Genomic DNA, 14,164 nt, shown 5'->3' on the forward strand with positions numbered 1-14,164 from the left:
AATGTAGGAAAATAATTACCTATGAATGAAATATGGATTAAGTGAGGGAGTTATGTTTATAGGTTTATAGGTAAGCACTAGACATGAAGCAATTGAAGACAAATGAGAGAATAGGAATATAGAGAAGGAATATGTTGGAGAAAGGCAAGGTCAACTAAGTATAAAGAGAGATACTAGTTTGTAATCTAATTTCATCTTCTTTGGGATTTTTTTATTTCTTTTTTTTTAACAAGGAAATGGGGTTAAGAGATTTGCCCAAGGTCACATTTCTAAGTAAGTATAAAGTAACTGACGCTGGATTTGAACTCAGGTCCCCCTGATTCCAGGACTGGTGTTCTATCCACTGCACCACTTTAGCTGTCCCTAATTTCATTTTCTTTACAGAAATACTTACTATGCATGTATGTTGTTAGGTTTATTGTTAGGAACTATATACACAACTTATAAAAGCAGAAAAATGAAAGAAGAAAAAATAGTTTATAAATAAATGTTTCTACAGAGAAAGTTTTCTAAAAGTTCAGGTATTTGTAAAAACTACTTCCTTCTTTGAAGGGTATTGATAATAAAAGTTGCGTTTGATTTTTTATTTATTCATTTGTTTTTTATTGAGATTCAGTCATATCAATATTCTACTGGCCACTTGCTAAAAATATCCTGAAAGTTGGGGGTGGCTAGGTGGCATAGTGGATAAAGCACCGGCCCTGGAGTACCTGGGTTCAAATCCAGTCTCAGACACTTAATAATTACCTAGCTGTGTGGCCTTGGGCAAGCCACTTAACCCCATTTGCCTTACAAAAAAACCTAAAAAAAATATCCTGAAAGTTGTTTACTGGTAAGAGGTTTTAAAATCCCTTTTCAAAATAAAACTGAAAGTTTTTTAGTTTAGAATGAATAAACAGAATGAATTCTCCATTACATTAGAATAAAATTTTAGTTTCAAGAGACTGTGACAGTTCAGAGTCTGCTAAGTTGCTTATTATTTATAATAATTTAGATTTCCAACTAGAATCCAGAAACAAATGGAAAGTAGCTAAGGATGATAAAGAGTAGTATCATAGAATGGGAATGGAAATAAAACAAGACTAACCATAAGCCATGGTATAAAAGAATCAACTGGTAATCATTATCAGCATCTATAAACTGCTTAACACTAGATCCACTTGTGATAGTTTTCATTTCAAACAACAAAGATCAGAATAGAGGCATACATGGAGTAAATCTGCATTTTCCTCCCTGACAGATGTAATGATTACATCAAGTGAGGAATGTAAGAGATTCATTCCTATGCTCCTACCATAGTTCAGCTTATTTCTGAAAGTACATTACTACTATAACTCAGTTTGAAAATATCCAGTCTTAATATATTAAATCACTTTATTAGTCAAAAATTTAGAAATCTCACAAATTTCTATTGCTTACTTTCCAAATTTGATTTAAAATGTTGATTCTATATTTTTCATTAGACTGAAAAGTCATTGAGGATGACAATTATGCCTTCTGTTTTCATTGTACTTCCCCCCCCAACACCTACTACAGTATCTTATGAATGATGAATGTATTCTGTTCCTCAAAAGGTTGACTGGAAATTCCCAGATTTATTTATCAATCATAAAGATACATGATAATTTTTTTTATTTCACATTAAACTATTGGCTTCTTCTAGATGAATTGGTGTTCTTCTAGAAAAATTTTCCAAACCTTTTCTGCAATTATTTCTCACTCTGACATCTACCATGTGAAGGGACTCTGGTTGAAAAAAATGTATTTTCAGGTACCTTTATTTTCTGTAAAGTGTCTAGTCACTATTTCTATTAACATCTAACAGACTTTTAGGGAATTAAACATTAAAATACTAGATCACAAACTAGAAAATAGAAGCTTGAAATCAATGAAGACCTCAAAAAGTTAGATATTTTCCCATTCTTGATAAAAGTCAGTCTTTTAATGTTTACACATATTGTACTAATCATACTACAGATACAAAGGAAAAACATAGACTGGTTCACATACTCAAGAAGCTCCTATTCAATTAGTTCAACAGCCACGTACAAACTAGATATATAAAGTATAAATGAAATTTGGACCACTAGGGCAAATGGAAAAGAATTTTTTTAAATCATTTTTTTTGATTTGCAAAGTAGGGTTCATTAGTTCACAGAATACTTGGGAATCTACTTTTTCTATGACTTACAAGGGATCTATTTGACTAAAGTAAAACTATTCAGGTTCTATTCAGACTACCATGAAGAAATATTATTAAGTATGTCTCAATGAGATCAAATAAGAAAAAGACATACACACACATACACACACACAAACACAAACACAAAAATATTTATAGTAGTTTTTTGTCATGGTGAAGAATTAGAAATTGAAAGCTTAGAGAGTATTAGAAATGGCTGATCAAATTATGGTATATGACTAGGATACAATATTATTGTATTAAAAGAAATGAGAAGATAGTTTCATAGAAACCTGTGAAGATTTGTAAAGACTGAAGAATTAAACAGAACCAAAAGAGAAACATATAGTAGACATTGGGAAACAAACAACTCTGAAAGATTAAGAAATTGATCAATTCAATCACCAGCCACAATTCCTAAAGATTCATTATAAAACATGATATCTATACCATCTGAGAGGTGATAGATTAAGGACACACATTTAAACACATAATTTTTTGGGATATGATTAATGCAGTAATAGTTTTACTTTACAGGTTTTTAACAAAGATTTTTGTTTTTATTTATTCTTTCTTAGTAGGGCGATAAGGTAGGCAGATTTTAAAATAAAAATTAATTTAATTTATAAAGATTACAAGCAACTTAGAAAACATTGAGGATTTTCAACCTTGAAGTGATACATGAGTCATATAATCTTTACTCTGTAATCATTGCAAAATCTAATTTCTTTCTTTCAATTTCTTTCAAAATTTTGAAACATACAATTTTATTTTCTCTACTCAGAGATTATCTGTAATTTCTGCTGAAGATGTTATCTGTCACTTTCATATAAAATGTAAAAACAGTTCACTGGAAGACCTTAAACATGACATGATTTTTAATTTTTTTGCATTTATTTTTCCATTTACACATAAAGATAATTTTCAACCTTCATTTCTGTAAGACTATTGAGTTCCATATTTTATTCCCTTCCTTCCATTCTTCCTCCCTCCCCAACATAGGAAGTAATCTGCTATAATTTATAAATGCACAATCATATTAAACATATTTCTATATTAGTCATATTGTAAAAGAAGAAGAATGAGAACAAAGGGGGGAAATGAGGAAAAACAAATTTTTAAAAGTGAAAACAGTATATTTTGGTCTGCAATTAGACTTCATAATTCTTTCTCTAGATATGGATGGCATTTTCCGTCACAAGTCTTTTGGAATTACATGACAAAATTTTTAATCACAGCAAATAATTGAGGATTTAAGTAAACTACTCAACTTTTAATGCAACATCCTTAAATAATTGATTGATATTTATTTGGGGACATTTTTAAAAAAGTCTCCTATCTACAATTTCAAATGAGCTCTCAGTGACCAAACTACAATGCATAAAAGCACATGAATAAACTATATCATGACAAAATTACTGTCTTGTCATATAGGAAAGGATACAAGTTCAAGGATATGCTGTTTGTCCTTCATTTTTGAAGAGGACCAATGATGCAACAAAGTATTGACTGTGAATTGGGATTAAATGAGGCAAAGTTACACAAAGTCATCAGTCTCATTCTCTTTCCCAGAGTGATCAAAGTCCAACAGCAAGATGACTGGTGATGGCCTGGGATGCAGCAGATTAACTTGATGTCTTCAATATCTGACCAAACTCTAAGCGCTCCACTATGCCTGCTTCATCCACCTTTGTGATTATTGAAATGAATGGCTCTCATCTTCCCATTCAGCTGGAGGAAGTTTTCATATGCTTGAGGTAGACACCCCTCAAACTCATCTATGGGTTGTTATCCCAGCTGCTGTCTACCTGGGACAGGCACTGAATGCTATAGCTTCTTGGAGCTATAGCTGACAGTTGAGTGACACATACACAGCAAAAAAAGTAGATGAACAGCCCTTATTAGGATCCAAAAAGTTCTCATACCAGAGGTGCCATTCCTCCTTGAACAACTCATACACCCCAAGGAAACAGTTGTATGTTGAAAAAGTGCAGTTTTACATTAGAGGAAAAAATCTTAAGTAGCAGTGAAAAAGGAATTTTATTCTCTCCATGGACAAATTCAAGCTCAGAGAGGAAATGCTTTTCTTTTTCTGTCTCTATCATTATTCTACAGTTAAACAAATAGGAGACAGAAAATCATCAGCTACTTAATTACAGATATTTATGGCAAGTATTGAATTTTTCATGGAAGCAGGAAATTCTTCTGTTTAGTTTTCTTTTTTGCCCAGTATGATTATAAATCAGATATGTGCTCATTTTCTTTGATTCATATTTCTGGAAACCAGAGTCCTGAATTCCTCTCTCAGAGGAGAGGTCTGTCTCAAAATAGTAATAAAATATCCCAACAGTTGAAACTAGGATCCAACTTGTTTTCTTTCTTTTCTTTTTCTCAGATCTCAGCACTCACCTTTAGCTTGTGTTCATGTTCCTTGTTGACTCGGGAAAGCAGTTGAGCTTTTCTTCTGTTTAGAGCATCAATGAGAGCATCACATTGGGCCACCAGGCAGGCTTCAAATTCAACACTGTTCTCCTATACAAAAAAACAAACACATTCAACACAGACATGAGGTTCTAGGACCTCATCCATACTCCAAGGAAATTAGAATAAATGAAGCCCTCTGATTCCTATACTTTGTCAAAATTCTTATGGAAGGGAATGAAAGGTATTTCAGAAAATAATTCATTTTTGTATATAAATATTTATCTGAGTATATATGTTTATATGGTGTCTACCCCAAGCATATCTATTTATATGCAGATATATGCATATATAGGTAAATCCATATAGAATTTGCATAAGTACACACAACTCTATCTGCCAAAAAATATTATTCCTTTAAGATCTTTCAACCGAGATAAAAAAAAACTTCCCCTAAAGTCAATTTATTAAGTTGAGGTAATTGATAGGCATTTATATCAATAACAAAATGCTGGCATAAATATTTGGGCACTGAAAAAGGAAATGAATCCTACCAAGGAAACTAGAAAATGTCAACAAAGAGAAAACTCAATAATCTCCCATTTCTTCCTTACCATGAAATCATACACCTCCTAATTTGTGATTCACAATGCAGATGCTGACTTGAAAAATAATAGAATGCTCTCAGAAAAAAAAATCTATTGATAAATACATAAGAAGAAGCTTGGGTACTTTTCACAGATTAGAAAAGAGCTGGAAAACAGAGAAATTGGAGTTTCTTAACAGTAATATTAACTGACTTAAAATGCTTTAAGATTTTCAAAGATCTTTACATATATTTTCCAATTTGAGACTCCAAAGTAAGTACTATGGGTGCTATCCCCAATTTACAGTTGAAGAAACCTAGCCTCAATGTAATTTAAGTGAATAGTCATAGTCACACAGAAAGTATAAAAAGTGGGATTCGAATGTAAATCTTGACTTCAAGTCTAAGATTCTGTTCACTTTACCCTTTGAAAAAGCAAGTTATCATTAGACTCAGGGAAAATAAGAAGAAAGAGAAAACTCCAGACTTCAAGCCTAGGTATTACACTTAAATATGTAAAAAATGGCCATTCTAATGATATTTAGAATAAACTTCAAAGTCAGGAATACCTATGCTCAACTTCTACCTTTAAAAAATTTAGGGGCGGCTAGGTGGTGCAGTGGATAGAGCACTGGCCCTGGAGTCAGGAGTACCTGACTTCAAATTCAGCCTCAGACACTTAATAATTACCTAGCTGTGTGGCCTTCGGCAAGCCACTTGACCCCATTTACCTTGCAAAAAAAAAAATTAACATCTTGGTGCTCTAGTCATTACTCTAAAAAATGAAATAATGAGTGTAATTCTTATTTTAGTCCTTATCTTTATCTTGATTAATATTTAAATTAATTTTATTATTGGTTGACAATTAAAAACAGTTTAATATAGCTAGGTTTTTTCCATAATAATTCCTACCTATGTGAAAATCATATGTGAAATATAAAAGGGCAATCACCGACATAAAATTCTAAAACCTGCTTTTCCCCCAATGTTTAAATCTTAGATATAATTTTTATCAGAGTAAAAATTTGAACATATCAATACATTTTTAACAACTTCCTTATACTTAACAATAATCATTTGTTCTAGGTATCTTAATTTAAAGTTTTTTGGATAATATCTTATTTTTCCAATTGCATGTAAAACACTTTAGCATTCTTTTTAAGCATTTTAAATTCCAAATTCTCTCCCTTCTTCTTGTCTCCTCCCTGAAAGGGCAAGCAATTAAATATAGGTTACATGTGTAATCATGCAAAAATATTTCTATATTAGTCATGTTATGGAAGAAAATATAGATTAAAAAGAAACCATATACCAAAAAAGAAAGAATATAAAAGTAAAAGCTTTGATCTATATTCTGATTCTATTAGGGGTTTTTTTGCAGGTAAAAAGTATTTTTCAGTCATTGTATTGCTGAAAATAGCTAAGTCATATAGAATTAATCATCAAAAAATGTTGCTATTACTAGGTACAATATCCCCCTGGCTCTGTTCATTTCCCTTTGCATTAGCTCATGTAAGTCTTTCCAGGTTTTTCTGAAATCATACTGCTCATCCTTTCTTATAGCTCCTAGTATTCCATTCCAATCATATAACACAACTTTTTCAACAATTATCCAATTAATGAATATCTCCTCAATTTCCACTTCTTTGTTATCACAAAAAAACTGCTATAAATATTTTTGTATAATTAGGTTTTTTCTTTTTTAAATCTCCTTATATTATAAACCTAGTAGTATTCTAACTTAAAGGATATACAGTTTTATAGCCTTTTGGGCATCTTTCCAAATTATTATCCAAAACAACTGGATCCTTTCCAAGCCCAACAGGGCTTTAGTGCCTCAATTTTCCCATTTCCATATCAACATTTATCATTTTCCCTTTTTTCATATTAGCCAATGTTATAAAGTATGAAATGATGCCTCAAAGGTGTTTAATTTGCATTAAGAGTATTTTTGTGGTTATAGATGGCTTTGATTTCTTCATATGAAAACTGCCTGTTCATATTCTTTTGATTTTTTGATCATTTGGGGAATAACTTGTGTTTTTAAAAATTTGACTCAGTTCTCTATTTGAAAAATGAGCTTTATCAGAGACACTTGTAAAAAAATTTTCCCAACATCCTGTTCTTGGCTGTATTGGTTTTATATGCAAAATCTTATAAAAATTAGCACAATTAAAATTATTCACTTATTCTTATTACAACTCTCCATCTCTTGTTCAGTTTTAAATTCTTTCTTTCTCCATCGACCTGATAGATAAATCATTCCATGCTCTTCTATTTTGCCTTTGGTATTGCTCTTTATGTTTAAATCATGTATTCGTTTTGACATTATCTTAGTTTATAGTGTGAAGACTGATTTTGACCTACCTGGTTTCTACTAAGTTCTTTCTTAATTTTTCCCTGCAGTTTTTGCAGTAGAGTAATTTCTTGTCCCAAAGTTTGGTATTTTGGTTTATAAAACACTAAATTACCAAGGTAATTTACTACTATATATTAGGCACAATGAGCCTAATCCACCAGTTTACACCTCTATTTCTTGACCAGTACCAGATTGTTTTTATGATTAGCATTTGGTAATGCAATCTGAGACCTAGTACAGGAACATCACCCTACTTCACATTTTTTCTTTCATTAATTCCTTTGATATTCTTGACCTTTTGTTTTTCCCAGATGAATTTTGTTATTAGTTTTTCTAGCTCTATAAAATAGTTTGGGGTAATTTGATTGGTGTGGCACTGAATAAATAAATTAATTTAGGCAGAATTGTCTAAGGAATTAACTGTCTAAGGAAATTAATAGAATTTTAACGTATTGGCTCAACCTACACATAAACAATTAATGTTTTTCCAGTTGTGTTCAGATGCAACTTTATCTGTGTGAAAAGTATTTTGTAACAGTGTAACATATAATGAATTTGTCTTGGCAGGAAGACTCTCAAGTATTTTATGTTACCAACAATATTTCATTTTATATTATTTTTGGTTTTTGCAAGGAAATGGGGTTAAGTGACTTGCCCAAGGGCACATAGCTAGGTAACTATTAAGTGTCTGAGGCTGGAATTGAACTCTGGTCCTCCTGCCTCCAAGGTCAATGCTTTACTCACTGCTCCACCTAGTTGCCCCTATCAACAATTATTTTGCTCTTGCATCTGGATTTTGTTGGATATATTTTGTTGGATATATTTAGAAATGCTAATAATTATATGGGTTTATTTTCCATCCTGCAATGTTCTAAAAGTGTTTGTTATTTCAACTACTTTTTAAATTGATTTCCTAAGATTCTTTAAGTACACTATCATATCATCCACAAAAAGTTATAGTATTATTTCCTCAGTGCCTCTACCATATGCTTCAATACAATTTCTTGTATTGATACACATGGATGCGTGTGTGAATAGATATAGATATAGATATAGATATAGATATAGATATAGATATAGATATAGATATAGATATAGATATAGATATAGATATAGATATAGATATAGATATAGATATAGATATAGATATAATCTTGTCTTATAGCATCTCTAGTACAATTTTGAATAAAAGTGGTAATAATGAGCATCCTTACTTCACTCCAATCTTATTAGGAAGGCATCTAGTTTATTCTCCTTACAGACATTGCTTGCTTGCTGATAGTTTTAGATAGATACTGCCTATCATTTTAAGGCAAACTCAATTTATTACTAAACTTATCCAGTATTTTTTTATAATGGAATGCGTGGGGCGGCTAGGGGGTGCAGTGGATAGAGCACTGGCCCTGTAGTCAGGAGTACCTGAGTTCAAAGCGGGCCTTAGACACTTAATAATTACCTAGCTGTATGGCCTTGGGCAAGCCACTTAACCCCATTGCCTAGAAAAAGCCTAAAAATAATAAAATAAAATAAAATAAAATAAAATAAAATAAAATAAAATAAAATAAAATAAAATAAAATAAAATAAAAAATAAAATAAAAAAAATAAAATGGAATGGGTGTTGTATTTTGTGAAAAAAAAAGTTTTTTCTATGTCTATTGAAATAATCTTGTGGTTTCTATTGGTTTGTTATTAATTGGGTCAATTATGTTGATAGTTTCTATAAGATGGAACCAAGTCTACCTTCCTGGTAAAATCCCAGCTGGTCACAGTGTATGATTTTTGTAATATATTGCTGTAATTTCCTTTCTAGCATTTTATTTAAAACTTTTACATTGATCTTTATTAGGGAATTTGATCTATTGCTTTGTTTCTCTCTTTTGCTCTTCCTGTTTTAGGTATCAGCATCATATTTGTGTCATTAAAGGAACTTGGAAGGACTCCTTATTTATCTATTTTTCTGAAAGGTTTATATAGTATTGGAATTAATTGTTCTTTAAGTGTTTGGTAGAATTTTCTTGTGAACTCTTCTGGTCTTGGGAATTTTTTTTCTGAAGGAATTCATTAATGGCTTACTCAATTTTTTTCTTAAGATAGGGTTATTCTATTTCCTCATCTGTTAATCTGGGAAATTTATATTTTTGTAAATATTCATTCATTTCACTTAGATTGTAAAGATTATTGACATATAATTGGACAAAATAGCTCCTAATAATTGCTTTAATGTTATTTTCATTTCAGATGAATTCACCATTTTTAGATTTTACACTGATTTGCCTGGTTTTCTTCTTTCATTTTTAAATAAAATTTTATTGTTTTTTTATAGAAGTAAAGTCTTAGTTTTATGTATTAGTTCAGGTGTTTTATTTCAATTTTATTAATCCCTCCTTTGATTTTCAAGATTTTCAATTTAGTATTTAATGGGATTTAAAATTTTTCCTTTTTCTAGGTTTTTTTTTTTGGTAGTCCAGTTCATTGATTTAATCTTTCTACATTTATTTCCCCTCTAATTGTTGCATTCCATATATTTGTTGAATCATTGTTGTCTTTTTCTTTAATGTATTTATTGATCATTTCTAGGGTTTTTTCTTTGACTCATTTATTTTTTAGGATTAAATTATTTAATTTCCAATTAGTTTTTAATCTATGAATACACAGTCCTTTATTGAATGTGGTTTTTATTGCATTATGATCTGAACAAGATTCATTTACTATTTTTTCCTTTCTGCATTTATTTTTTTCTTTATTCTAGGACTTGGTTATAATAATAATAATGGTTGCCCTTCATTCTCGAAGAAGACCAAGACATCAGGAAGATAAATGCCATGACAAATACATGAATTAGATGAGAGTGAGGGAGTGCTGTACTAAGTTACCAGCCCCACTTTCTCCTCCAGAATCATCTGAGTCCTATAGCCAGACAGGAATCAGGATAACTAGAGATGACTCTGCATATGTGGCAATCAGGCTTAAGTAACTCACCCAAGGTCATACAGCTAGTAAATGAGGCTGAATTCAAACTCCTGTCCTTCTGACTTCGCTATCCACTGCATCATGAGTAGATACCATGTACCACTGAAATAAAGTTATACTCTTTTCTATTTCCATTTAGTTTTCTGTAGAGGATTCTAATATTTGACTTTTCTAAAATTCCATTAATTTCCTTAACTTCTTTTTTGTTTATTTTTTTGTTAGATTTTTCTAGTTCTTACAGGAGCAAATTGAGGAACTCCACTAGTATGGCTTTACTGTCTATTTTCTCCTATAAGTCATTTAACTTTAACCTTTAAAAATTTGGATGCTATATCATTTGGTGCATATATATTTAATAATGTTTAGTATTGATATTGCTTTTAGCAAAATGTAGTCTTCCTACTTATCTCTTTTAATTATCTCTTTCTTTGCTTCTACATTTTCTCATAAGATAATCGATATCCCTGCTTTCTCCCCACACGCTTGAGCAGAAGCAAAATAGTTTCCTCTAGACCTTTAACCTTACTCTGTATATGTCTCTGCTTCATGTGTCTTTCTTTGTAAAGAATATACTGTAGAATTCTGTTTTTTATCCACTCTGATAGCCATTTTGTTTTATGGAGGAAGTTCATCCCATTCACATTCACAGTCATTTATCAAATAATATGACTACCAAATATTATTATTAACTAAAAATTCCCTCCATTCAATTTCTCTATGTTTTTACTTTACTCTGATTCTCTTTCCACCCTGGCCCTGCTCACTAGTGTTCTGCTTCTGAGTTCTTCTAATCCACTCTTCCATCAGCTTCTGCTTTTTTAACACTCTTCTCTTTCTTCTCTATAGGGTATGATAGATTTCTATACCCAATTGGTACTTTTTTTGAGCCAATTCTGATGAGAATAAGCTTCAAACATTGCCTACCCACCCCCTCTTCCCCTCCATTGTAAAAGATTTTTTGCCTCTTTTTATGTAAGAATATTTGCCCCATTCTACTCCCCTTCTTTTCCCCTACTCCTTAATATTTGGAGAGTGGGGTGGGGATATCATCCCTTTACAGTCAATTCATACCCATGCTCTCTATGCATACTCCTAATGGCCCTAATTAAAAAAAGTTCTTGGGAATTGTATCATCTTATCATGAAGGTTGTAAAAAGTTTAATCTTATTGAATCTCTTCTGATTCCTCTTCCCTTTACCTTTTTATGCTTCTCTTGAGTTTTGTTTTGAACTTGAAAGTTCACAATTTCATTAAATATCCATTTTCTTCTTGAAGGATGGTGTTTAGTTTGGCTGGGTAGGTGATTCTTGCTTGTAATCCTAGCTCCTTTACCCTCCGGAATGTCATATTCCAAGTCCTTTTATTCTTTAATGCAGACGCTTCTAAATCTTGTGTTATCACAATATTTGAATTGTTTCTTTCTGACTGCTTGCAATATTTTCTACTTTACCAGGGAGTTCTAGAATTTTGATAAAATATTCCTGGGAGTTTTCATTTTTGAGTCTCTTTCAGTGGATGATAAGTGGATTCTTTCCATTTCTATTTTACCCTCTGGGTCTAGGACATCAAGACAGCTTTCCTTGATTATTTCTTGAATAATATACTGATGGTGTAATCATGAACTGATGGAATTATTCTGGATAACAACTTGGAACAAAAGGACAATCACACTGCATACCCTTGATCCAGTAATACAATTACTAGGTCTATATTCCAAAGAAATCATTAAAAAAAAGGAAAAAGACCTTCAAGTACAAAAATATTTATAGCGACTTGTTTTTACAGCTAAAATGGAAAATGCCATTCACATCCATAGGAAAAACTATAGAATCTGAATGTGGACAAAAGCATACTTTTTTCACTTTTTAAAACTTATGCTAGTTTATCTTTTTCTCATGGATTTTCCCCTTTGGTTCTGATTCTTCTTTCACAACATGATTAATATGGAATTATATTTAAAAGGATTGCATATTTATAACCTATATCAGATTACTTGCTATCAAGTGGAAGGAGAGAGAAGAAAGGGAGGAAAAATGTGGAACTCAACAGCTTACAAAAAAGATGAATGCTGACAATTATCTTTGCCTGTAATTGAAAAAAATAAAATAACATTCAGAAAATTGTCTTTACGTATAATTGAAAAAATAAAATAGTATTAGAAATGTTAGCCCCTCCCCCAGAGGGGTGGCCAGCCAGAGCGAAAGAACTTCAGCCTCCCAGAGGCAGCCCCAGGGTGCTGGAAGTCACAGCTCATAGCAGCAGGGGAGTCTCCTGAGCTGCACTTCAAGGAGCCCCTGGCACAAAGTGGGGGAACAGTGGGGGACCTCTGCCAGAGCTAGCACATGGAGCCCAGCCCTCAGGGCAAACAGCCAGCAGCTTGGTCTTTCCCCCAGACCAGGAAACAGAAGCAGATGGAGCCAGTAAGCAGGAGCCCCCAGGGCATGAGCCCATTGTGCTGAAGGAGGGGAGTGAAGAGAGACTGCCAAGCTCTGTCCTCAGCCCCAGGAACAGGACTCTGGGGCTCTGACCACATTCAGATCCTGATCGAAGCCTAGGCCCCCCCATAGAACAGCAGGCCCCCCCCATCTCAGCCTCATGGCAGAGGGGAGTGCTTATGGTCATTCACAGACCAAGAGGGAGGACACAGCCTCACATACTGAGACCCTTGTGGGAGTGTCCCAAAAGCTCAGGAAGCACCCCAAACCAGGCCCAGGCTGGGAAAATGAGCAAGCAGAGAAACAAAAGGAAGACTATTGAGAAATATTTTGCAAATGAGCAAGAAGGATCAAAATACTCAGTCTGAAGATGAGGAAGCACAAGCTCCTGCATCTAAAGACTCCAAGAAAAACAGAAATTGGGCTCAGGCTATGACAGAGCTCAAAAAAGACTTTGAAAATCAAATGAGGGAGTTAGAAGAAAAACTGGGAAAAGGAAGGAGAGAGATGCAGGAAAAACATGAAAATGAAGTCTGCAGCTTAGTCAAGGAAATCCAAAAAAATGCTGAAGAAAATAGCATGCTAAAAAACAGCTTAGGTCAAATGGATAAAACAGTTCAAAAAGTTATTGAGGAGAAGAATGCTTCAAAAAGCAAAATTGGCCAGATGGAAAAAGAGATAAGAAAACTCTGAGGAGAACAAATCCTTCAGACAAAGAATAGAATTCAGGGAGATTGATGAATTTACCAGAAATCAGGAATCAATACTTCAAAACCAAAAAAATGAAAAACTAGAAGAAAATGTGAAATATCTCATTGAAAAAACAACTGATATGGAAAACAGACTTAGGAAAGATAATTTAAAAATTATTGGAATACCTGAAAGTCATGATCAGGAAAAGAGCCTTGACATCATTTTCAAAGAATTACTACAGGAAAATTGCCCTGATATTCTAGAAGCACAGGGCAAAATAGAAATGGAGAGAATCCACCAATCCCCCCGAGAAAGAGATCCCAAAAAACCAACCCCTAGGAATATTATAGCCAAGTTCCAGAACTCCCAAGTCAAAGAGAAAATATTACAAGCAGCCAGAAGGACACAGTTCAAATATCATAGAGCTGCAGTCAGGATCACACAGGACTTAGCAGCAACTACATTGGAAGCTTGTAGGGCTTGGAATACAATATACTGGAAGGCAAAAGAGCTTAGA

At 32.8% G+C, this 14,164-nt stretch overlaps 1 protein-coding gene across 4 annotated transcripts in view; it reads right to left on the reverse strand.

The window, feature by feature from the left end:
• The window catches only part of TRIM9 (tripartite motif containing 9), a 159,110-nt gene that overhangs the window by 94,395 nt on the left and 50,551 nt on the right, over nt 1-14,164 (reverse strand). For all 4 annotated transcript variants that reach the window (XM_074213468.1, XM_074213470.1, XM_074213467.1 and 1 more), the window contains exon 3: nt 4,592-4,714. In XM_074213468.1, the coding sequence (XP_074069569.1) occupies nt 4,592-4,714 (123 nt within the window). The remainder of the gene's footprint in view (nt 1-4,591; nt 4,715-14,164) is intronic.

Source organism: Macrotis lagotis, chromosome 1, assembly GCF_037893015.1.
Source record: "Macrotis lagotis isolate mMagLag1 chromosome 1, bilby.v1.9.chrom.fasta, whole genome shotgun sequence".
Classification (NCBI taxonomy): domain Eukaryota; kingdom Metazoa; phylum Chordata; class Mammalia; order Peramelemorphia; family Peramelidae; genus Macrotis; species Macrotis lagotis.